At 42.9% G+C, this 26454-nt stretch overlaps 1 protein-coding gene across 2 annotated transcripts in view; it reads left to right on the top strand.

Moving 5' to 3' along the window:
- DGCR8 (DGCR8 microprocessor complex subunit) overlaps positions 1–26202 on the top strand; it is a 29653-nt gene extending 3451 nt beyond the window's left edge. Inside the window, exons 2-15 of one of the 2 annotated variants that reach the window (XM_080919431.1) lie at positions 1062–2057; positions 2500–2659; positions 4781–4923; positions 5048–5330; positions 6706–6903; positions 7106–7207; positions 8031–8129; positions 11472–11554; positions 20419–20519; positions 20830–20936; positions 22016–22143; positions 23470–23583; positions 24590–24674; positions 24772–26202. In XM_080919431.1, coding sequence (XP_080775557.1) covers positions 1338–2057; positions 2500–2659; positions 4781–4923; positions 5048–5330; positions 6706–6903; positions 7106–7207; positions 8031–8129; positions 11472–11554; positions 20419–20519; positions 20830–20936; positions 22016–22143; positions 23470–23583; positions 24590–24673 — 2322 coding nt within the window. In that variant the 5' untranslated portion in view covers positions 1062–1337 and the 3' untranslated portion in view covers position 24674; positions 24772–26202. Of the gene's footprint in view, positions 1–1061; positions 2058–2499; positions 2660–4780; positions 4924–5047; positions 5331–6705; positions 6904–7105; positions 7208–8030; positions 8130–11471; positions 11555–20418; positions 20520–20829; positions 20937–22015; positions 22144–23469; positions 23584–24589 lie in introns of both variants that reach the window. The other variant, XM_080919432.1, reaches the window with a different exon arrangement.
- Positions 26203–26454: the final 252 nt, after the last annotated feature.

Raw genomic sequence — 26454 nt, 5'->3', positions numbered from 1 at the left:
TCCTCTCCAAGATCTCTTCAGGGCTCCAGAGTTATGTGGCCTGCCTGAGCACTTGTGAGACAGGGCTACCTATAGCACTCCTCTGTTCTTCCCTCAAGGCTTCTGCCTGGGTACTAGAATGTGTCTGCAGAGAAGTTTTTTTCTTCACCTCCTTTTTTTCTGCTTTCTACCCCCATAGGGTCTGCAAGCATAGACAATTTCGTGACACTTTCTTATTGTCTCCAGAGCTGCTTCCACATCTTTGTTTTGGAGAACTGTCCTAACATCTGGTGCAGTCCTATACCTGGTATAGCTGTGAGTCTTCTTTATAAGGAGAGTCACTTACTTGTTGGTAGCTCACTATCCTCAGCCTGGAGCTAGGCTTCAGATGGCACCCAGAACCCTTTCTACCTTGGCTCTAGCTTTCTCCCGTGTTCAACCTACTTCCCAATACTAGGAGGCTCCCTTCCCAACAGACACCCTCCCTCTACTGGGAATGGATCTATGCTGCCACTCCTGGTGACCTCAGCACGCTGCATCATTGTCCTGTCCACGTGCCACGTTGTGGGCCCAGGAGAGGGGGTCTCTGGGTAGCAGAGTACCTGGCTATATCTCTGAGGTTCCTAGTGCCAGAATTGAGCTGAGGGTCTCACTTTCCTTCTGACTGACCCAGCCCTTGCAGGTGAGTGGATTGATGTCCCTCTTATGGCCTGAAGGAGGCCATGCACTCTACGTGTGTTCCTGAAATGGTGACCTCCCGATGCATGCTTGCTTATCCACTAGACCAGGTTATGGGAGTGCTGTGGGAAAATTTAGCTTTATATTTTAGTCTTACTCCTTTTTGAGCTCTAAGACTGTATTTTTGTGCTTCTGAAATAAAAGATTAAAATGAATAGTTGTTAAAATACTTAATTTAGGACTTAAAATTTAGATTTTTTTTTTCTGATGTCTAAAAGGCTTCCTTAAAGGCAGTGTTATCTTGGCCCTTTACTACACTATTGATAACATTTGACTTTTAACTTGGTACCAGAGAAATAAAAGGTTTCTGTCATTTGTGATGGTATTTTTAAATTTCTTTGCAGGTGGAAGAAGAAAGGTGCCACTTTGGCATGAAGATAGACTCACTTAGACGTCAATCTTTTAAGCTGAGTGCATTGTGATTTCCAATAATTGAGGCAGTGGTTCTAAAAGCTGTCTACATTAATGAAAAGAGCAATGTGGCCAGCTTGACTAAACCGCCAGTGTGTACAGCGCGGGCAGGACGGCACCGGGTCTCGACGGACTTGTGCATGTTAGCAGTATAGATTTATGTAAGGTGGTTTAAAACTGGTCTTAAAGTAGTCTTAACTGCTCATAATATGGAGACATATGAGAGTCCCTCTCCTCTCCCGCGTGAGCCCGCAGGAGAAGCGATGATGGAGAACCGAGCTTGCCCCTTCCAAGTGCTGCCCCATGAACAGTCTCCACCACCTCCCCTGCAAACGTCCAGTGATGCAGAGGTAATGGACGTTGGCTCTGGTGGTGATGGACAGTCCGAACCTCCTGCTGACGACCCATTCAACTTCTACGGAGCTTCTCTTCTCTCCAAAGGATCCTTCTCTAAGGGCCGCCTCCTCATAGACCCGAACTGTAGTGGCCACAGCCCGCGCACTGCCCGGCACGCACCTGCGGTCCGGAAGTTCTCCCCTGACCTTAAATTGCTTAAGGATGTAAAGATTAGCGTGAGCTTTACTGAGAGCTGCAGGAGTAAGGACAGGAAGGTGCTGTACACAGGAGTAGAACGCAGCACTCGGCCTGAATGTAGCCAGCTCCTTAGTCCTGTCAGCGGGGACGTGCATGCTTGTCCCTTTGGCGGGAGTGTTGGTAATGGGTTAGTCCTAGGGGGTGAGAGTGCAGATAAGAAGGATGAGGAAAATGAGCTGGATCAGGAAAAGAGAGTGGAGTATGCAGTGCTCGATGAGTTAGAAGATTTTACTGACAATTTGGAGCTAGATGAAGAAGGAACAGGCGGGTTCACGGCTAAAGCAATCGTTCAAAGAGACAGAGTGGATGAAGAGGCCTTGAATTTCTCCTATGAGGTATGTTGGTGACCGGTTCCCTGGAGGGCTCTGAGCAAAACCCAAAGCGAGGTTTGGAAGTGGATTTATTTTTGAAAGCAGGGAAATCAAACAAAGCAAAACCCTGTGTGAGGTTAAATATTAATGTGAAGAAGAGAAAGATGTAAAGAGTTTACATTTCTAAAGTTCCTTAGTAGAAAGTTTGGCTAACATCGAGCCTTATCTCTTTCCAACCTGAGGAGCAGACGCTGCTGAAAAGCCCCTTTGGCTGGGTGTGCTCCTGGAGTAGGCATGCTGATTTCACTTGTCATTTCAACCTGTTTGTTTTTCAGATGATCAAATGCCATCTGGGCATGCTCAGTCCCCATTCAGGGGCTCCTCTGTGTGTTCCCTCATACATGTGAAACTTGTCCTTGGCACAGAAGCATGGAGGGCTGTAGGGTCTGAACACTTTATTTTGCAGGATGAGTTTGACAATGATGTGGATGCTTTACTAGAAGAAGGTCTCTGTGCTCCCAAGAAGAGGCGAATGGAGGAAAAATATGGCGGAGACAGTGATCATCCATCTGATGGAGAGACAAGTGTGCAGCCAATGATGACCAAGATTAAAACAGTACTCAAAAGTAAGTGAGTCCATCACAAATCCTGAGTGCTTTATGGCCCCAGAACTGTTTCCTTCCCAAGAATATTTTGGTAGTTCTTTGGCGCCAGGCATCAGTCTGGGTAGAGACACGGGTTTAAGTATAGAATAGTCATGGAAGGTGAAAAGAAAACAAATTGGACACAAGTACTCATTCAAACACAACCCAGATTCAGATCTTGACAAACTCCTTGGAAGCCACAGAGAGCTATTAGAGAATTCTTGCATGGGGTGTATCAATGTGTGCCAGCATAAAAGACCAGTAGCCTGCAAATATGGAGGCCAAGGCCAAAGGTAGGTTTTTGAATGGGTTGGTAGGTGATAGTTACCATCTAAGTTTTGATTCTGTTGCAAGTGAATCAGGAAAGCACCAGGAGCAGACTGATGCTGGACTTTGGGCTGCAGCATGGCACATACACTGTGGGACAGGTGGAAGCTGTGGGAGATGTGCAGAGTGCACACCTGTATCTGGTGAACACCCATAGTTGTATTGTCAGGCTCTGTTGCCACTGCAGGGAAAGTGTAGGACAAGTCACATGGGCTTTTATGTGGACTTGGCTTAGTGGCATCTATTACTCTGGTAAGCTTCCAGGATCAGTCAGGGGGTGTTAAAAGGCACATGGGGCTTAGGCACATAAGAGACTGTAGGTTACGGCCTGAGGAGAAGGTGGAGATGTTGCTTTCCTTAAGCTGCTGAGGACGTAGGAGGGTCTGTAAGGCTAGATACCAGATACTGCTGCATATGTTGGTGGTAACCGAGCAATTGGGATGTCATGATAGGCAATTTCAGACCAGGTACCCTTGGCTTCAGCTTCTAGGAAGGATGAGTCAGGTGGTCTTTAACTTGGTGTTGGCTTTATGCTTTTCTCATGGTTCCAGGACACTTACTTTGAGCTTCCCACAAGGAAGCAGTAGCTCTGACTTGTTCACTTACCTAGGAGGAGTCAGTTCTTCAGACAGCTTGGTGGGTTTCACTGCCTGCTGTCTGCTGTGGCTGGGATAAACATTGTGCTGGGGCCTACATTCTGGTTTTTGCTTCTCCTGAATTGTCCCATTGTTTGTGTGAAGCAGCTCACCTTCAGTCAATTTTCTGGAAGGCATACTCATGGCATACTTCTGACTGCAGAATTCCCTCTGGGTCTACACTGACGGTGACTGGTGTTGAGCATAGCATAGGTCTTGGTTAGCACACTGTTGCTTTTGCCAAGTCAGTAGCCCCCTTTTAAGTGATGCCTCATGTTTAGGTTTCATTTATATATTTTTTCCTTAGTTTCTTGATACAATGCTCTTCATACCTTTAAGAACAGGTATTAGTATTAAGGTATTTTTGTTAAGTCTTTGGTTTTTTTTTTTTTTTTTTTTTTCCTTTCTCCCTGGTATTTTATCTTTGAAGAGAGGCAAACTGAAAACAAGTCTGGTACTTAAAACTGCCAGTAAAGCAAAGAAAGGATTGGAAGCAGTCAGTATCTCACAAGCTATGTAGAATGCCAGGTGATGGTGGCCCATGCCTTAAATCCCAGCACTCAAGACAGAATGGTCTCTGAGTTAAGGCTAGCGTGAGTTCCAGGTCAGCCAGGGATGCACAAAGCAACCCTATCTCAGAAAAAATCCACCTAGCCCCACAAAGGGGGGAAATGCAGTAAGTGCTCTTTTATAACTGCTGAGACATCTCTCTAACTTGCTTTGTTTGTGGAATTAAGCACAGGGTTTGGCATATGGCAGTAAGATAGTGTTATTCAGCGACATGCACCTGTTCTCCAGGAACAGTGGCTGATACATTGCAGTTTATTAGCTAAGCTTACTCACTCCGGTACTGTTAGGATTGGCAGGTAGGAGAATTCCAGTGTTCTGTGTTCTCCCAAGTGTGGGGGCAAAAAGCTAGGATAGGGACTTGCCTTGAACTAGGGCTTCTTGGGCATTGGTTCTCCATGTAGAAGTCCTTACCTTGTTCCATATACTATCCTATGGGTGCAATTAGGGTTCATCAAGTAGATGGAAACTTGGCAAAACCCACACAAATACAAAAACATGTTCAAGAGGCTTTGTCTGACAATTTTTTGTTTGTGAAGAAATTGATTGCAGGATGTTTTTGTGCTCTATGCAGGTCGTGGCCGTCCACCTACAGAACCATTACCCGATGGATGGATCATGACTTTTCATAACTCTGGAGTCCCTGTATACCTGCACAGAGAGTCACGAGTGGTCACCTGGTCCAGACCCTACTTCTTGGGAACAGGAAGCATACGGGTAGGGGAGTCATCTGTCAGACATTTAGGCTTGTTAGTTTTCAGTGATTGTCAACCTGTGTTAAAGTACAGTCAGACAGACTTCAAGTTGTCCTGATAACCTGTTTCAATGTTACTATCTACAGAAACATGATCCTCCTCTAAGCAGTATTCCCTGTCTACATTATAAGAAAATGAAGGACAATGAGGAACGAGAGCAAAGCTGTGATCTTGCCCTTAGTGGAGAGGTGTCACCTGTCAAGGCCCTTGGACGATCTGCAGAGTTGGATTTTCCTCTGGAAGAGCCTGACTCCATGGGTGGAGATTCAGGGTCTCTGGATGAGAAGGACCCACTGGGGGCTGAGGCAGCTGCTGGAGCCCTGGGACAAGTGAAGGCTAAAGTTGAGGTGTGCAAAGATGAATCAGTTGGTAAGTATTCTGAAGAGCTTTCTTTCCTCCTTGCTACCTGAGTTTCACTTTTTTTTTAAGATTTATTTATTTATTATGTATTAGTACACTGTAGCTGTCAGACACACCAGAAGAGGGCATCAGATCTCTTTACAGCTGGTTGTGAGCCACAATGTGGTTGCTGGGATTTGAACTCAGGACCTCTGGAAGAGCAGTTGGTGCTCTTAACCACTGAGCCATCTCTCCAGCCCGAGTTTCACTCTTATATGCTGTGCATCCTAATTCCTGATGGTATCTGAGGGGGGACTTTTGCCTATATAGCTCATAAGCCTGACAAGTCCTTCCTCTGCTTTTAAGAAAAGGCTTGAATGAGGCCCCCAGCCCCTAACCCTCAGCTCTGTTGGATTTAACTGCCAAAAACTTCAGAAGAGATGACATGTCACTGCCAACTAGCCTTTCTGGTTTTTATGTGACCTCTGAAGTCTTGCTCTTTCAATATAGTGTGCTCATGTAACATTGTTTAAATATATCTGATGTGCTTAGAATGAGCCTGCAATCATACATTCAGCACCAAGAAACTGCCATTCTTCTTGGCCAGTTCCCTCCTCTTCTGTTTCTGCCTCTTTGCCTTTCAAGTACTGGGAAGTGCTCTTGAGTTTTGCATTTTTCTGGTTATAGCTTGTATTTCTCACTTTGTCTTAAGCCTTTAGCTTAGTTCTATCCCTTAGTTCTCTGATGGTGTCAGAAATTACTTCTAAAGAGGACATGCAGTTTTCAGCATTAGGCTTTTTTTTTTTTTTTTTAATGCTGTTGGTGTGAGGTGTCCTGGAAGGGTTGCAGAGAGAGGAAGCTGCTTTTGAGTGGTGTGTAAAGTGGTTTGGGAAGAGGTGCATCAGTGCAAAATCCTGAGGAGGTGGAGAGCTAACTAGGTATGATTTGTTACTGATTTTAAAGGGCCAGAGGCAAGAGTGGAATGGTGGTAGACACTTGCTCTTGGGATTCTGGTGCTTGCTGTTTTTTTGTGTATGTATTCAGTTTCTTCTAGCCTAATACTCATTTTTTTGTTAAGGGGAAAGCCTGAAGACTAGTGTTTTGTCTGTTTGCTTTGTTTATTTTAATCCCCCCATATCATTTTTGTGTTGTTCTTTCTTAGTCCAGATACAGTAATGATACGCCCAAGATTTTTTCCATAAAAGTCTAGCCAGGATGATTTGAAGTAGTTGTGAAAGGACTTAGGTTTTTACTTTCCCTGCTTTTGAAAGGGATGGGGAAAGGGAAATCTGTATTGTGTGTCTTGAACTTTTTAATGGCGTTGCTATTCTATACAGGGCTGAGGAAAACGTGATTCTTAGCTTTGGAGATCTGATAATGTAGTTTTCTGGTGTGTCTTGGACAGATCTGGAGGAATTTCGTAATTACCTGGAGAAGCGTTTTGACTTTGAGCAAGTAACTGTGAAAAAATTCAGGACTTGGGCTGAGCGTCGTCAGTTCAACCGTGAGATGAAGCGGAAGCAGGCCGAGTCAGAGAGGCCCATATTGCCAGCCAACCAGAAGTTGATCACTCTGTCTGTGCAAGATGCACCCACAAAGAAAGGTGAGCAGGCTTGTACTGTCAGCACCAACAGATGGAGCATGCTATTATTATTTTAATGTGCTTAGTCTGTGTTTATGAGTTGCACTTACCCCAAAGGTGTGTTTTTTTTTTTTTGGTAATGCAGAGGTTTCCATGTTCACAGTGGTAAGCCCCTGATGAGTATAGTTCCTGAGTTTACCTGAGATAGTTCTTTTTGTCACAGAGTTTGTCATCAATCCCAATGGGAAGTCTGAGGTTTGCATCCTGCACGAATACATGCAACGTGTCCTCAAGGTCCGCCCTGTTTATAATTTCTTTGAATGTGGTAAGTTCAAACCCATCTTAGTCCTGAAGAGTCTCATACATCATTTTGGTCATGGCTGGAGGTGGGAGTGAGCACACGGATCCGGTGGGTTGGATAGACATGCACGGCAAGGAGAAAGAGAAGTGTGGAGCAGTGGGTCTTATTCTCACATCAGTGACCCTTGTCTTTAAGAGGAGAGATTGCTCTTTTCCCTTTGAGTTTGTCCTTTTTCCCCCTTCCCATTTTCTTGTCTTCTCTGGTGTGCCTTGGTGGCTTCTGACTGTTGTTAAGAACAGTCTGTAATAAAGACCTTTTTGCTGTGCTTGAGTTCTTTCTGGATTTTCCTGTCCTGTGTCCACCACTCCCCATTCTCCAATGATGAAGAAGCCTTGATCTCACAACACTTTCTGCCTGCCAGCTGTCTTCTGTGGTTTCTTCTGAACAATTTATGAATGCCAGTGTGGTTGCCCTTGGGAGCTGAGACCTGGGATCACTTATTTTGGGGGGCAGGGTGGCTGTTTCTCAGATGTCCTTGATCCTATGCTTTGCTGTTCTTGACAGTACTGTTTGTCTTTCAGAAACCTCATTCCTACTTTGTCCCTGTATTAGGCAGCTCTGTTTTCAGCTTCTGCTTCCCCTTTGGATAATTTCCCATAGTGCCCCTTACTCTACAACTTTCCCATCTGTGTCCTTTGCTGTCTGTGGTTTCCAACCTTGTCTCAGCATCTCAGACAAGCATAGACATGATTTATTCAGGGGTATCTTGTCAGGGCTGGCTGACTTTGTGTTAGCATGCTTTTAATGTTTTGGCAACTGTTTTAAAACCAGTAATTTTAATTTTAAGAGAATCCAAGTGAGCCTTTTGGTGCCTCCGTGACCATTGATGGTGTGACTTACGGATCTGGAACTGCAAGCAGCAAAAAACTTGCGAAGAATAAAGCTGGTAATGTGGTTTGCTTGGTACTTGGTATATCAGCTACTTTTCCTGTTGCTGTGATAAGATAGCCTTACAAAAGTAACTTAAGAAAGTGCTTGTTTTGGCTCATCAGTTTATCCTGGTGAGAAAGGCTTAATGTGGGAGCTTGTGGGTGCTGCTGAAATGGCATCTGTAGTCAGGAGCTTCCTTTCCCCTTTTGTTCAGCATAGGACCTCAGCCCATGGAATGGCGCCACTTACCATTACGGTGTGTTTTGCCACCTCCGTTTAGCATATCTAGATATTCTTTCACAAGTATAATCGTCACAAGCATGCCCAGAAGTTGGTAATCAGTATAAACATCACATTTGGTATCCCAGAGACATGCTGCATGCTGGGTCTTCATCTCTGATTAGCAAGGGACTGAATAATGGTGTGTAGATTTTTATGGGTAGAGGTAAGACATTTATTTATCTTACCTATTTCACTTTTAAAGATGCGTTTTAAAAAAGATTTAATTTTGGGGTATGTGTGTGTTTGTACACACAAACATGTCTACTACTAGGTCACTGGATCCTTTGATTTTGGAATTAAAGGCAGTTATAAGCCACTTGATATGGGTGCTGAGAACCACACCCAGAGCCTCAACTGCCTTTAACACTCATTGAGTCATCTCTTCTGCCCTGTACATTGATTTTTATAAAACATAAGAGTACTTTATAGAAAATGACTGTAATCTTCGACCATTGTGAATTTCAGGTTAGTCTTGGCTATAGAGCAATGCTGTCTTAAAACTCAGGGTTGCGAATATAATTAAGCTTTAGACTATGTCTGATCTCTGGAATTGAACTCAGGACCTCTGGAAGAGCATTCAGTGCTCTTAACCTCTGATCTCTTGCACCATCGAAGACAAAAATATATCAAGTATGTGTTTATTGTAAACTAAGAGAGTAAAGAGTTGATGAGTTAGAAAGATGGTTCAATAGTTAAGACCATGTAGTACTCTTTTACGGGGACCAATTTTGGTTCCTGTCTTAGTTACTTTCCTACTGCTATGACAAAGCATCATGACCCCAAGGCAGCTTTAGAATAAAGCATTTAATTGGGGCTTTTGGTTTCAGAGAGTGACCCACACCATCATTGGCAGCAGGCAGACATTGGAGCAGTACCTTAAAGTTTTTATTGCATCCACAAGCATGAGGCAGAGAGACAGACAGACTGACAGACAAGACTATGTCTCAGAATTCTTTCCAAATGTTCTACTCCCTAGGGACTAAGCATTCAAAATCTGGAGACTAGAAGGTTGGGGGCGGGGGAGGGTATTCTCAGTCAAATCCCCATAATTCCCAGAACCCATATGGGGCATCTTACCAGTCCTTTAACTCCAGCTCCAGGGGATCTAGTGTCTCTGGCTTCTGCTCATACATATACATATAACTAAGATTCTAGCCAGGTATGTGTGGTAACACACATTTAATCCCACTATTTGAGAGGGAGAGACAGGTAGATCTCTTTGAGGTTGAGGCCAGCCTGGTCTATGGAGTAAGTTCCAGGACAGCTAAGGCTGTGTTTCAAGAACAATAAGATTTTTATTTTTTTTCAAAGTGAGTCTTTACATTAGAGGGCCTCTTTTTACCAAATAACAGCAGAGGTAGTGTTTTCTGTTCTTGCTCCAGCTAAATGCAAATTTGGGTGCTTAGATCTAACTGGGCCATATAAGGCACATGTAAATTTTTTTTAAAGATTTATTTATTTATTATATATAAGTACATAGTAACTTTTCAGACACACCAGAAGAGGGCATCGGATCTCATTACAGATGGTTGTGAGCCACCATGTTGCTGCTGGGAATTGAACTCAGGACCTCTGGAAGAGCAGTCAGTGCTCTTAACCACTGAGCCATCTCAAGTGTGTTTTTTTATTCTTGTTTTTGAGATGAGTGTATGAATGCTAGGTCTAAAGCATACACTACCACACCTGGCATTCTAGTTTGTTTTTAAACAGCAAAATGTGGGCATGCAAAGAGAAAAGACAGATTGTATGCTGTCACCATCTTGAGGGGTTTCTATATTTGTATAAATTATTTTCTGAGTCCTTCATACTTTAAATTGGGGATTAGACAGTCACTGCACACAGTGTTCATCCAAAGAACTGGTGTTTTGTTTTAGACCCACTGTATTATATCTTTGCCTTCTGCTTCTATTCAGAGATAGCATTTTTGCAGCAAGCCATTTTGACAGCATTGGGGTTATTTGGGTTCTTCTGAGCAGTGAAGTATATTATGGATTATTAGTGTTAGGTATATTTCTGGCCCTGGCACATACAGGGCCATTCTTGAACTTTATGAGATTTTTGTCTTCCAAAACTGGTTTCTGTACAGAACAGGAAAACTGAGTTTTCTCAGTCTTACTGGGTCTTGGGGTAAGGGGAAGGATTTTCTGAGAATTAGTTTCTCTGCTGTTTGTTTTTAGTGGCCATTGCTGAAGACAATAAGTTTTTCTGTATCAAGTTTCTGGCTGTCCTCTGTTCCTTTGGCCTTAGCTTACATATTCTTCCTCAGTCTCCAAGATGTCCTGATAATCTATTTTGCTAACTTACTCAAGCAGAGTTAGGAACTGAGCCAGGTCCACAGTGCTTTATCACTGATCTAGTCTCTAGCTTCTGTACATTTTAGAAGGATTCAGTATAAAAAGACTTCAGTTCAACAACTCGTCAAGTCTTTGAACAGATAACTTTTAAGGTAGGACCTGGCAGATGAATGGAAACCCCCTGAGGCTTATCTCTAAGCTATTACCTGTCTGTTCTAGATTTTGTGTCTTCCACCAATATTCAGCTACTCACTCTAGACATCTGCACTGTTTGGTCTTTATTACAAACTTATGCTGGGATGTCTTACCAACAGTGCTGTGCTGGACCAGACAGCAATTAGTCCATGGCCTATTTATTGCATGCCTTCTTCCCCCGTTGTGATGGGTAGTGGCCTGTTCATGGTCCTTACATATGATTCTTAACAGAGTTCCTCAGATACGCCCATAGTACCTATTCTTAGTAGCTGCTCTCCATGTGTTGTGGCCTGTAGCAGCCTTCAGTCCTCCTTCTGTGCATGTTTTACCAAGCTATTTTTTTTTTCATATACTACAACTTGATTCCTCTAAAAACACAGAAGAAGATATAAGTTCCTCCCTTGGTAAAATTGGCATGCAATACTTGTATCATCTCACTGTCCCTCTTTTAGGATTCACTTGTTCTTTATCCCCCCATAATTCTACCTTTTAAAGTGCTGTTGCTGCTTTTGGCAGTGTGGGAACCAGCATGTAGGCTCACTGTTTTCTTTTGGGTTTCCCTCACCTCAGATTTTTCCTTTTTGTAGCCCGAGCCACACTGGAAATCCTCATTCCTGACTTTGTTAAACAGACCTCTGAGGAGAAGCCTAAAGACACTGAGGAACTGGAGGTAAGTGTGGTGACCATGTTCTCCTGGGAGCTACAACTACCATATAGCCACTGACCCCATTGCCTCAACCAGGGTGTGCACCATGCCAAATGTGTGATCATTGGCCTGTAAGAGGAACTCACGTACCTTTGTGAAAACAGAAGACAGTCTTGAGGACTTTTACCCTTCAGTTGTATATGTTACATATGTAGGTCTATGATGGAAATGAATCGGGCAGAGTGTATAAGATTGAGATTGTTGTTATAACTATCTAAAATCCTGTCCTGTAGAAACCTTTTAGGATAAATATGGTTTTATAGCTATTCGTAGCAAAAAAGTTTTAGTCTTTTAAATTGATTTATTGTCTTTTCTAATTTTCTTGTGGTCATTTTACAACCAAAGTTCTTTGGCCTTTGAACCCTTTTGTTATCTTTGGATTCAGTTATGAAGGAATCATGAACATTTTTAGGAATTGTGTTGCTTGGCTTTTAAGTTATATGGGAGTCTTGTTAGTGGAGTCTTGTTGGGTTCTTGGGGTATGTTTCCCATTTGCACTAAGAGAGAAAGCAGTCTCTCTAAAAACAGTTGTGTTTTTACATTACATTGATGTATTATTTACTTTGATGGTTATGTATGTGTGTGGTTGCAAGTGTGAAGGTAGAAGAACAACCTGAGGGAGTAAGTCCTTTCCTTCCACCATATGCATTCTGGGACAGAATTCCCCCTCAAGCTTATGTGACAAGTGCTTTTGCCATTGAACCATCTGTGACCCTTAACGACATTTAACTGTGAGGGAAGGAGAAAGACAGTAAAATAAGAAAAAGAGAAAAGATACATGGGGTGAAGGCATAAGAGAAAGTCCTGGCTTGGTATGGTGTGATAGTGTGTGCCTGCAGCCCTAATACTTGGGAAGTAGAGGCAAGAGGACCAGAACAACAACAGATGTAGGTGCTCAAATCAGTTTGAGCTATATGAAACCCGTGTCAAATCAAACCAAAAATAAAAATTGAAAGAAAACTTAAGTGATCATACAGGAACACATAGAAAAGTAAGACAATACAAAAGGAAAGAAAAAGGAAGGGAACCAACAAAACATCTTTATTCTTTCTTGCTGAGGACAAGAGAAAGGATGATTCATTTTTCTCCATGCTGGTTTTATAGGTGAGTGAAGTCCTAAACAATTCAGAAAAGAGCTTTTCTCAGGCTTATTGTTAGGTTGAAGTCCTGTTATGTAGGCCTAGTTATGCTGGAAGTGCAAGAGCCTCCCTCAGACTGCTTGTATTAGCCTCATAGCTAAAGGATGTCTCCCATTGAGCACCAGAGGCCCTCTGCTGGTGGGTGTGTGGTAGAACGTTCTTTCGTGTGTGTACATGTCCATGTACACACAGACACAGAGAATAGCCTCAGGTGTGTCTTAGGTGCTAGCTACCTTTTTTCAGAGGTTTTTTCTGGCTTGGAGTAGATTCGGTTGCTTGGCAAGTTCTAGGGATAAGTCTGTCTTTCATGCCTACGTCACCACCATGCTTGTTCTGGGGAATTGAACCCCAGATTTCATGCTTATGCAGAAAACACTTTGTCAGCTACTTGAGTTGTCTTCCCAGACCTGGGTGGAAAATTCTGCCCAATAGCAGTTTCTTTTTCTCCACCCTCAAGCAGTGAGTTCAAAGCAGTCTGCACTGTCTACCCAAAGGGTTCATCCTAACTGCCCTGGCCTCAGTTCTGTCCTGCATTCACTTGTATTCACACCTAGATAGCTCCCTCTTATTAGCATTTGGTTTTCAGCTTCCTTATCTGCTTGCTCTAGGCTTCCATCTGATGCAATTGCCATGTACCATCAAAGTATATCTGTTTGAACCTAATTCACATCCAGTTTCCCAGGTTCACGTGCATTAATTTTTTTTTCTTTAGTTAAAAGATTAATACATTATTTTTCCTCCTTCCAACCTCTTTGCCACATCATTTCCACCTTTATTTTTGGGTAGTCAACTTTGCCAGTGAAGAACTTTGAACTTTGGAGATAGGAAAATGCAGGATCTTCTCTCCCCAGTTTAATGGCATATAAGACCCCTCCTGAGATATTTCCCCTCCATGACACCAGCGAGCAAGCTAGGAAGTGCTTGATTACAGGACTTTTTCCCTAATATTTTCCTTACATTTATTTGTGCACGAAAATCAGAGGACAACTTGTGAGAGTTGGTTCTCTCCTTCTACTATATTGGTTCTTGGGATTGAGTGTAGACAGTCGACTTGGTGGCAGGCACTGTTATCTACTTAGCCTTCCTGATAGCCCTAGATAAAGAATTAGTTGATTAACTTTCTAGCCAATACTGCCTTTCACTCTTTCTGGTTTCTGATAAGAAACTGTTTTGTGTATAGAACTATCACAAATTTAAGCTCATCCTGGGCTAGGCAGGAAAACCTGTTTAAAAAAATAAAACACCAAAGACTGGGGCATAACTTGATGGCAGAGTACTTTACTAATCTATATAAGGTCTAAAACAAACATTGCTTGTTAACCTCTGAGTTTTTTGTGTCCGCTGAATAGATTCTCTTCTGCTTTCAAGAAGCTCTGTTTGGCCTTCAATGTATAAGTCTACAAACAGATTCATAAGTTTATTCCACTTGGGATTTATTTAGCTGCCCCCCCCCCCCTTTTGGAGACAGAGTCTATTATTTAATTGTCTCTGGCTGTCCTAGAACTCAACTACATAGATCAGGTTGACCTTGAACTCACATCCACCTGCTGGATGTGGACAGTGGAGAGGTATCCGGAGGAAAGGCTAGGAAAATGGAAGAGATTCGGGGAGGAACAGAGATGGAGGCAGATGTGAATGTTTCTCTCGGCACATCTCTAGCTTGATGAGGTTGTTTTTATTATTTCAAAGGGTTTCTATGGGTCTTTTTATCTCATGTAAAAGGGCAGTTTGTATCTGTGTCCATTGGTTGTAAGTTTATTGTGAAGAGAGTTTGTGAATTGAGAATTTGACATATAAACCTGTTTGATAAGCTACCAGGCTTTGGAGTCATGTTTGTGCCAGGCAGTGGAGAAAAGGAACATGCTGGGTTGGTCGTATCCACCCAGGACGGAAGCAGCTAAGGGGCAGCAGGGTGAACTGTACTAGAGTTCATAGAAGCTGCATAAGGCCACCAAGTTAGAGATCCCAGATGTGCCAGATGGCCCTGCGTGGGAGCAGGCAAAGTGCAGGATAAAAGGTTGAACCATCATTTTAATATTTACTGCAACAACTTGCCTTTGTCTTAGAATTAAAAGCAAGAACCCACCACATGGGATAGTGTAATTACCCCCCTCCATATCAGGTTTTGATATGCAGCCTTGGCTGTCTTACAACTTGATCTGTAGACTGGGCTGGCCTCAACTCATAGAGATCTGAGTACTGAATTAAAGGTGTGTACCACTACTTTCTGGCTACAAATTTTTATATTTAATGGTAATTTTAATTTGTCCTAAAGGTTTCTGCAACTCTGCCTTATTTTTATTGTTGTTCCTCAGACTAGATAATCTCAATAGACCTACCTTCATGTTTGGTGATATTTCTTTTGCCTATTTGAATCTACTAGGAAACACCTCTAGTGAATCCCCATTTTGTCTTCCATCTCGTGTTAGGAAGAGGATCTAGGGCCTTAGACATTCCAGACAAGAACTCCGTCCCTGAGTCATAAATCCAACTTCATCCCCACTCCTTCTTCTGTGTGTGTTTTAAGACAGTGTTTCACTATGTAGCCTTGCTATCCTGGAACTCTATGTAGATCAGGCTGACCTACCTGATCGACTTTCTTCTGCCTCCCAGTACTGGGATTACATGCATGTGCCATTAGTGATTAAGAACACTTCTTGCAAAGGACCTAAGTTTGGACCAAAACCTTGGGTGGGTTACAACCAGTACTTCCAGTTCCAGGAGATTCAATACTTCTGGGTTTCCTGGGCACACTGACTCATATACATACAAGCATAATTAAAAATGATAAAACTAAATAAAAAAAAATAAAATTAGAAGCTGGAGACATTATTGAATACTTGAGGACCAGAATTTGTTCTTCCTATCCCCCAGAATAGCCTCAAACTCATAGAGATCCACTTATTCCTGCTTCCCAAGTGTTGGAGTTAAAGGTGTGTATGAAGCCCCCTAACCCCCATTAAAGGCATATGCCACCACAAAGCCTGCTAGTCTATGCTTTTTATGATGGGTAATTTGAAGTTTCAGGAATAGTTTCTATTTCCTGTTCTTCCCCCATGTAGGATCATCTATACTTAACAATTTGTGTACCTTCCCAAAGTTGTTGCTGTTACTATTTGTTTAGCGGTGCTACTATAGCAAAGTATCAAAAACTAGACAGATTAAACCACAGAAGTGTAGTTGCCTTGGTTCTGGACGTTAGAAGTCCAAAATAGTGTCATGTTTGTCAGTTAGTTTCTTCTAGATACTAAACAGAGGCATCTGGTTTTTGGGATGGCTATTTCATGTTTATGCTTTTCCTTGAAGGAATCTCTGGATTTTCTGTTTGTAAAGAATGACTTCTAGAATAGGGCTGAGTCCTCACATGGGGCTCACTTACCCACTCACTCTCTGAGGTACTAAGAGGTGAGACTTGAACTTGTACATTTTGAATAGTTTAGAGTTTAACTTATATTTTTCCTACATAATAATTGCAAAGTATTCTCTTTTTCTTTCTTTTTTTTTTATAAACAAAGATTTATTTATTTAATGTATGTGAGTACACCATAGCTGTACTCACCATCAGATCCCATTACTGATGGCTGTGAGCCACCATGTGGTTGCTGGGATTTGAACTTAGGACCTCTGGAAGAGCAGCCAGTGCTCTTAACCACTGAGCCATCTCTCCAGCCTTGTATCTGTATTCTTGAGTCTTATCTATCTGCATTTTTTTATACTATGTCTACTGAGTCAGTTCCTTTAGATTATTGGTCAGTGGTTTCCCTATACTAGTAGTAGGTTTATTAACCTTTGCTTTTGTTTTAATTTTTTCTATTTTTCATATTTTTTATTGGTTATTTTATTCACATTTTAGATGTTTTCACCTCTACAAACCCTATCATCACACGTACCCTGCTCACATTTTATTCTTAGATTGTTCACTATAGCAAGTAGTCCTTTGGTTTTATTTTGTTGCTAGCATGTAAATGTAAACAACTTGCTGTTTGGATTGTAATGTAAACACTTCCTGAATTCATGTAACAGTTCTCATCGTTTTTCTTGTAAGTTTTGAGATCATCTTTTGTGGTGGCTTAATAAGAAGTGTCCCCCATAGGCACAAATTTAGTCCTCAGCTGGTGGTACAGTTTGGAGAGATTTTTGAATTCATAGCCTTGCCTACTTCCAGTCTACTTTCTCTTATTCATGCTTGTGTTTGAAATATGATCTTTTAGCTTTCCTGTTCCTGCTACCGTTCTTGCCACTTACTACCATGTCCCCCTGTCATGATGGACTCTTAACCTCTGGAGTTGTAAGCCTCAAAAAATTCTTTATTATATAAGTTGATTTTCGGTCATTGTGTTTTAACGCAGCAACAGAAAGGTAATTCATCTGTTTACAGGATTGTGTTGACTGTGGTCTCTTATCTTGCCAGTCTGGATGTCCTACCCTAATTGTTCCTGCTATTGTTGAATAGAAATGGTGATAGTAAAGGTGTTTGTTTCTCATTTCAAAGGGTAGCATCCAGTTCTTACTACTGAGTGTGATGTCTGTGAAGTTCTCATAGTAATTCTTTATTGGGTTGAGAAAGGTCTCCTCTGCCCCTGTTGATCATGTTTAACTTAAAATGCCATTTTATTTCTGTCAGATGTCTTTCTTTGTACCATGCCTATGATCTTATTTATGGTTTGATATGTTAATTTGTTAGTATAGTTAATTATGTTGATTCTTTTAAAACATGCATCCCTGAAATAGTCCTACTTGGTATGGTATACATTCCTTTCTTTGTACTGATAGTTTCCATTTATACTTTTCCATTTGTCAGCTCAGTGTGTGTGTGTGTGTGTGTGTGTGTGTGTGTGTGTGTGTAAGTCAGAGGACAACTTTGTTCTTTCCTTCTGCCTTTATATCAATTCTAGGGGTTAAATTCAAATTGCCAGGCTTGCTCAACAAGCACTTTGTTCATTGAGCCATCTTGCCTGTTCCTTGTTTGTTTGAGATAGGGATACACTATGTAGTACTGACTAGCCTGGAACTTACTATGTAGACCAAGGCTATCCTTGAACTCACAGAAGTCTACCATTGATGTGTTCTGCCAAGATCAGTATGTTATTTGTGACAGGGTTTATGTATATAGGCCAGGCTGGCATGGAACTGAGAATTCTTCTGCCTAATTCTCCTGAATGATGGGCATATAGGCATGCATACACCACTATGATATTCTTCATAGTTTTCCCATCTGTGTTTGCAAAGGTTACTCTTGTATAGGTTTTGATTGGTTTGGTTTTGTACTTTCTCCTGGTGTTAATATGGTATTAACTTATCATAAACTATGAAGCATCATAAGTTATGAAGTATTCTCTTTGAGTTTGTATGGAATTGATATTTTTCCTCCTTAAATATGGAGTGGTTATTATCAATGAAGTCATCTGGACCTCAAGTTTTCTTAGTGGGTTAGTTTATAACCACAGATTTGACACTCTTGAGTGGATATTGCTGAAGGCTGTTTCAGAAGTCTGATTTTCAAGATATTGTTCCTTGGTATCTAGATTGTAGCTTTTTGTTTTGTTTTGTTGGGTGGGTGTTTTGTTTTTTTGATGGGGGGAGAGGGGAAGGCAGGGCATTGAGACAGGGTTTCTCTGTATAGCCCCAGCTGTCCTGGAACTCACTCTGTAGACCAGACTGACCTTGAACTCAGAGATTCACCTGCCTCTGCCTCTGCCTCCCAAGTGCTGGGATTAAAGGCATGTGTCAGTATCACCCAACTTAGATTATAGTTTTCATGGGCTGTCAGTGAGCAACTTGTGCTTCTTTGTCATCTATGGGCTCTGGGCACTCCAGTCTCCTAGGCTGTCATTTGATTGTACTTGAGAGACTCTCCAGAGATACTTGCTGTGGGCTTTATGCTCAGAGTTTTATACCAGATACAGACATCTTTGTGTTTCTGAGTGTATGTTCTCCAATGAGTATGCTCAGGTTCTTCCAGGAAAGAGTTGAGGTTGGGGGTAAACTGGCCATCTGCCTGCTGTGCCCTGATGGTCAGGTACTAATGGCCAGTTAGAACTGGGTTATATAGGTTGTGCATAGCATATGCTGCTAATCAGTTGACTTCCTTACTTGTTCTTGTAGTTAGTTCCAGGGTCTAAATCGTGGTGGTTTCCCTACATTTTGAAGGCAGAGGCATCTTTTGATTCCTGTTTGAAGACAATAACCAAACCACAACAGTTGGAGTTTATGTTTACTATTCGTGGCTGGACTAGAACTTCCTCTACACTGCTGTCACTGGAGCAGTGCCGACAGAGAGGAAACTATTCAGACATCATTCTAGAGAAGTCTTGACTTAGTTTATTCATGTGACCCAAGCTCTAGGCTCTAGGGCTCTGCAGACCCCACTGTCTTTTGAGCTGATTAGAGATTTTTCCCTCCCTGCAGATCCTGTGCCTGGTGGGCCCCATTGTTTTATGTTTGTTTCAAGCTCTTTGTCTCTATTTGCTTGTCAACTGAAAAGTTCATCTTTGCTCTTAAGTTTCCTGTATATTTAGGTTTGGGTTGTTGTTATGTCTCTGAAAAGGACCATTGAGGGGTTAATTTCTAGTATTTCAGAATGTGGCCTTACTTTAGAGACCAGGTTGTTATAGGTATAATTTATTGACATGTGGTTGAATAATTGTGATTGGTTTTCTAGAGGGGGGGAGACAAAGAAAACATACTGAGTATAGATTGACTTTCTGCTCTCATAAGCCAAAGGAGCTAGGCCATATGAGACTGGATCTTCCCATGTAGTCTCTGCAGGGGGAATAGAGCTTTGCTGACTACCTTGAATTTTTACTTCTTGCCTTTTAGAGTTGTAAGAGGGCACACTGTGGTTGTTAAAAGTCATCCAGTTCGTGGTACAGATGTATATTTTCTAGATGATTTACTTATGGATACCATATAGAATGTACTTACACAAACTAGGATGACTCTGTTGCTAGGCTATAAAATTCTATGGGACTATCTTGAGTATGTCATCCACTATCAACTGGTAGATTTGTCAGTGCATGGCTGTACTGTTTCTGTAGCCCGGCCCAGAGGTGGTCTGTGATATAGTGAGCTGATCTGTTTGGCAATCTTTTATTCACCGAGTACAGGTCAGTCAGGGATCAAGGCAGGGAGAGTTCTGGGAACTACTCAATTCTGAGCCTTTATACTTTGTCTCATGCATTTCATGGCTGTTCTCCTATTTATCCCTAGCCTACCTGAGCCTTGCTGTGCAAAATTTCTCTTCCTACATGTCTTAGTCTTCTATATCTCGGACAAAACACTGTGACCAAGGCAACTTAGAGAAGAATTCATTGGAGCTTACAGTTTCAAAGGGTTAATCAATTCACAACCGTAAGAGACATGGTGGCAGGCAGGCGTGGTGTTCAAGAAGTAGCTAAGAGCTCACATGTCATCCACAAGCAGGAGGCAGGGAGAGGGAAGAGAGAATGAATCTAACTAGGAATGGGCTTTTGAAACCTTTAAATCCTAATCCGGTGACTTACCTTCTCCAGCATGGCCACACTTTGTAATCCTTCCCAAGTAGTTCTGCTTGTAACAGGGTATCTGGAATATGGATGGTATACTTTACTGAAGTAACAAAAAAGATGTCCATCGTTTGAGGGGAACAGTGTGATACAACCCTAAACATGGGCCTGCTTGGGATTCACCAACATGCGCTTTGTGTTTTAGTATTTTAACCACATCAGTATTGAGGATTCACGAGTCTACGAGCTGACAAGCAAGGCTGGATTGTTGTCTCCATATCAGATCCTCCATGAGTGCCTTAAAAGGTAGGTTAAGCCACACCTCTATTAAGAATCAGGTTACGGAAGCTCCTCTGGAGCATCTCAAAACTTTACTTGGCTGTATGTCCCTAAGTAGAGTCCTTATCTGTTTACCTGGGTATACAGGAGACCCTTGGCTCTGGCTGATAGGTGAGCCCTGGGTAACTGAAATTAGTGTGTGGAGAACATCCAGGGAGGGGTTGGGTTTTCTTTGGAAAACCATTAATGGACTTGGTTGTATAGTAGCCCTCCCCAGAAGTCACCATGTATAAGCATCATCCAGTAATGTCTTGTCATCTTTGTTTTCTCCTAAAAGAAACCATGGAATGGGTGACACATCCATCAAGTTTGAAGTGGTTCCTGGGAAAAACCAGAAGAGCGAATATGTTATGGCATGCGGCAAACACACAGTGCGCGGGTGGTGTAAGAATCTGTCCCCTCCCCTGCTTTCCTCATGACTGGCATGTTTTCAGAGGACTGCTGGGTAATGGCTAGCATTCTCTGATATGAGGGTGTGTAGCCTGGTCTTGTACTACTGCACTGACAGTCATTGTAAGCACCAATTTTGTGTGCTGGCCATCATTCCTTCATCTGAAAGTAGCTAGGTGGTCATCCTGCTTGCAGTCTCCCTCCTGTTCCATCGTTGCTATTACATTTAACCAACCTGTCTCTGGTGAGATGGGGGGACTGCTTTCCTGAGGAGCTGACTTGGGGTGCCTCCTGATGGCTGTTCAGTTATCTGCACTCCTAGATTTGGTCTCTAGGCACCACCTTCCTCTGCTTTTACATTTGCTTAGTAAAAGCCAATATAAAGTTAAATGTGGTGGGGAATTCAAGTAGTTCCAGCAGGAAAACCATGAAGATCTGAGTTCAACACTAGCTTGCACAACATAGTGAAACCTTGTTTCTAAAGAAATAAAACACTAACCACAAGTAAAGATTAATGGTGTGTGTGTGTGTGTGTGTGTGTGTGTGTGTGTGTGTGTGTGTGTGTGTGTGTGTGAAGTAATACATAGAGGACCTTGGGAAATTGCAAGCTCACATGAAGACCTGAATGTTTCCTATTACTTATGGCTATTGCTGTACCATACAAACACCAGTCCCCTCAGAAATAGGCTGGTGAGAAGGTTGAGTGAATCTCTCAGTGTGTAGAGCTCTCCTGGCTCAGAGTGTCCTATGGAGGCTCCACCCAGACACCTACCTTATAAACTTTAGGAGGCTTGTAGCTGGTTCTCATTAGGTTGCAGGAAAGTGAGGTGGAATGGGCTGGTGGAGGGAAGGACATTTTGTTGTCTCAACTGATAGTTTTCCCACAAGTCCTCACATGGATCACCTGAAAGCTGCTCAATAGGGTGGTTACTACCTACCTAGGTCAAGGTCTCAGAGTCATGATATCCAGCACAGTAACAAAGTACCTCTTGTGGAATGCCCTACATAGACTCCCTGGGTTCCCAGGAAAGGTTCTCCTGTCTTCTCACCTTTTGTTTTTTTCTTCCTCACAGGTAAGAATAAACGAGTTGGGAAACAATTAGCATCTCAGAAAATCCTTCAGCTGCTGCACCCACATGTCAAGAACTGGGGGTCCTTGCTGCGCATGTATGGTCGTGAGAGCAGCAAAATGGTCAAGCAGGTAACGAGATTGTCATGCTCTGCTTCTGCTTCTTGCTTTGGCTTGGGGCGTGCTGCCAAGGTGCAGGCTCGGCAGCACTGCTTTTAATCATGACCGTCTCTGCTATGCTATGCCAGTAATTGTGCAGGCCGAGGGTGGGAGCAGCCAAGCCACATTTTCCTCTTGAATCTGCCAAGCAGTTAAGTATGAGAGCATTTCTAGACTATCAGGCTTGACACAAACCAGACAGTAGATGCAGGCCACCAGGTGTTGAATTGTGTGCAGGCTCGGGAACCAGTACTTTGGCAGTCCTCAAGACTGTACGCTTGTTTAGTTGAAAATTCTCAGTGGCTTAATGAATGTGGGTATTGTCTGTTTCTGAGGTTTTTGCCCAGATACCAGAATTTAAAAGAAGTCTCCAAACCTACAGGGTATGGGAAATACTGGGAAGTGGTGTTGGGTAGTAATGGAACCCAGCTGCATCACCAGCATTTTTGACATTTTCACCTAATATATGCCAAAACTACCTGGATGATCAGGATCCTGTCATTTAAAGGAATATAGGTGGAGACCCTGAAGACTACTATGGACCCTTGAGCTACCCTGCCTTGAGCTGAGCTAATAGTCTACAGTAACACAGTACCCCTTCATATTCCCAAAGGTTCAGGCTTGGCCCTGTTCTTGCTCAAGGCAGGAGCCCAAGGAGCCATGTGGAGAACATAAATAATATAAGGCTACTTTTCCCCCTGGTTTCTTTCCCTTCTGGGGATCTAAACAAGGACTGTACCACTGAGTTGAATCTTCAGTCCGAATAGAAATATTTTTCATGAGTTGACATGTAGGTACAGTGTTTGTTATACATAGTCTGGGGCTAAGGCAGAGAGGGAACATTGCTGGAACCAGGGGCAGAGATTTTCTTCAACTGGAGAGTGGTTGGCCCTTGTTTGGCCCAGGAGTTCTAGCATGCTAAGACACAGTGAGCATCCTTGGCTACGGCCTCTAAGCCAAGAAGGGGAGAGAACCAAAGAGAACAGCTGGGCAGGCGGTTTGACTGTGTTATGTCTCAGTTGGCTTCAGCCATGACCTTCCTACCATCAGAGGGTTCCTACCATAGTGAACACTTGACTTTCATACTCAGCTAATAAACATACAGAGGTTGTGTGTGATCAAAGTGTCTGGGAGAGGCCAGGGCGCCCAGGGCTGTGCTTATATCCTATATTTGTCAGGGACAAATGCTTTAATACATCGGCCACTGGTATGCACTTGTGCCTCACTAGGCCCTTACACTCCTGATTTGAGTGGATACTGCTACTTGAGCAGTTCTGAGAACAGGCTTTGGGTCCCTAGGAGACCTCTGACAAGAGTGTGATAGAGCTACAACAGTATGCCAAGAAGAACAGGCCCAACCTCCACATCCTGAGCAAGCTGCAAGAAGAGATGAAGAGGCTGGCTGCAGAGCGGGTGATTATCTCTTTTCCTTACTCCTTCCCCAGGCCACCTACCTCCCAACCCACTGAACTCACCATCTACCCTTGTATTAATCTCTGCACATACCATTCCTGAGCCATCAGAATTGCTGGGTTAGCCCTTTCCTTGTAGTTAGATCCTAGGAGCCTATTTCTGATCCCTGACTCTGAAGATGCTTAATCCTTCTTCCAGATGAGGTTGGCTTTTCTTTTAGCTGATTTCCTTTAGCTTCAGTTGAGTTAGAGAACAGACAGGCCAGCCTTTTAGTGACTAAAGTTTGCAATTTGGAGTCAGGTATTTGAGAGAAAGGATTATGCACTGGCCTTGTTTGATAACTCAAAAAGCCTAGGTAGAACTTAGTCTTGGTGAAACTTCCTAGAACTGCCATAGGTACCTTATTTTAAGTGGGCAGTATTACTGACATTGTTTCCTGGCCTCAGGCAGTATCTTGTAATTACTCATACCTTTAGGCCTTCTGAGTTGGGAGCCCTTCCAGCTCTGGTGGCATGGCTACGGCCCAGGTATGAATACAAACTCTGACATCCAAATGTTTTTGCCTGTTGACTTTCTACTGTTTACAGGTAGGGGTAGGCATTGTCTGCTGGAATAAACAGGACTTTCTAGCTTGACACTTGTTAAGAAATTTGTTGTGGAGATCAAAGGAACAAGTTCAAGAGACATTTGTGGGGAAATTCACTGGGCTTCTGGGCAAGCAAGCAGAGCTAGGATGACACTCACCCTGGAGGAGTGGAACCCAGTTTGTTGCAAATTCTTTCATTCTGGGTATCTCTAGATTGCCAGGGAAGCTGCAGCACATGAGAGTCTACCCTGGCATTCTGAGGAGACCCTCCTGGCCTGGCCCAACTGCTCTCTCTACCTTCCCTCCTAGCCAGGTATCACTAGCATTTGTGCTTTTAGAATTCAGGGGCTTCTACCTTTTCACTCTTGTGAACCTCTTTGCTGGGCCCACCTTTAGCATTATTGACTTCTGTTCTTCCAGGAGGAGACTCGGAAGAAACCCAAGATGTCAATTGTAGCATCTGCCCAGCCTGGTGGTGAGCCCTTGTGCACAGTGGATGTTTGAGGTAGGCAGCATGGGCCAACAGTGCTACCCAGGAGACCATCAGCCACACATCATCACTGCAGCACCAGGCCTCCAACCTAAGTTCCTTCTTGTGGCAGTGTCTGGGCTCTGGCACATGGGGACAGCTGTGACCACACAGAACACATGCAAAGAAACAGTTCTGGACAAGCTGCTCTCAATGTGACTGGATCTACTTAAGTCAACTGCACAAGTGGAAGCTGATAGACAGCTGTAGATCCTGCTTGTATGTATCTGCTGCAGACTGTTTTTATGAAGGTTTTCATTAACTTTAGAACACTATATGCACTGACAAGAAGTAATACTTCATTGATAGATGAGATGACCAGGTTTTATAGCTTTGACTGGCCTATGATGCCAGATAGCCCCTTTGCTATGGTTCTTTCTGGTGGAGCCACTGAGTCTTGGTCAGAAGGTGCAGGTATCCTGTCCTGTAGTATTACCTGCTTTGTGTGTTTCCCATTTTCTTTTGAAAATTATAAAAGAAAGGAATATTTCAGGTTATTTTGGCTTAAAATAAAGCAAAATTTTAGCATCAGAAATACTTCAGAGATTGCAGTGAAGATACTGAGTGTTAGTCTGGTTGACCCTTGGGGTTGCAGCATACTTTTCTTATAAGTCTTAATGTCCTAACAGCTGTCTTCTTGATACTGAAGCTTCCACCTTCGATAAACTCTAGCAACAATTTTTTACAGAGATTTTTGCACAATCAAGCCCATCTGTTCATCAGTTTTTAAAGCTTTTATGATGTTTTAACATTTGGAAAGAAACTTTTACAGTAGGGATGAAAGATTTAGAATCATACAGATGGACATGTAGATTAGAAAACAGGAGCTCCAGGGTAGCCCATTACTGACCAAGAGCTAGCTGGTACATGGTACAGGATAAGTAGTAATGGCTTCTCTTGATCTCAAGGGTAGCTTGCCCTGTGCAGCCAGGCCTGATTTCAGGCTCTGTCTACATTCACTCATGGGATAATCCCTGTAGATGGGTACTGAGTAGGGGTGTATTCAGAGCCTTAGTATTAGTCAAGTGTTTGACTAGCCCCCAGTGCCTGTTTGTCTCACCATGTACCTGAAGATATATGGGTTACATGTGCTGCCAGACAGAATGGCAACTGTGGGCCTTCCAACAGCATCTCCCCCCTCCCTGATCACATGTGTGACAACAGTTAAGTCTGTTAATCTTGGCAAAATGAACCCTCAATGAAGTTGGTAGACTTGGACACTTGATTCTTTTCTGCCTCCCACTAACCACTGCCCTTAAGACAGACTTGACATTGAAAAGCATATGGTAAGGGTGGTTGGTATCTCTGCAGCCCCACCAACCCAGGCATTGTTAATAGCAGGTGCTGCCACACATTCCTGATCTCCAGTGCCCTCCCTGTCTCTTAAGGTGGATGAGTCTTACATGTACAGCCATGCTGCAAGGGTGGGAGCCTGTGCTGATGTTGCTTCTGTGTGTTGGCCAAGGCTGTAGGGTGTACCCTGATGTGAACACATAAAACTGTCCAAAAGGGAATGCCTGGTTTCTTTCTTTTGATGGGAGTGCTGGATATTTGGATCTTCAACTGGCCAGTTGTGTGTGTGTGTGTGTTAGTTGTGTTTTTAAGTTCCACATCTAATTTGTGTCCTCAGTGTTTCCCTGGAATACCTGGTTGGTGCTTGGTTCTAAAAGATGGCTCTCTGGGGCTAACTTTAAGCAAGCACTCGCATTCAAGCACACTTAGCACATCTGTGAGGCTAGCCTGGTCTACAAGCACA

This window comes from Micromys minutus (genome assembly GCF_963924665.1).
Source record: "Micromys minutus genome assembly, chromosome: 7".
NCBI classification, from domain to species: Eukaryota; Metazoa; Chordata; class Mammalia; order Rodentia; family Muridae; genus Micromys; species Micromys minutus.
This window is presented reverse-complemented; position numbering and strand designations above follow the sequence as displayed.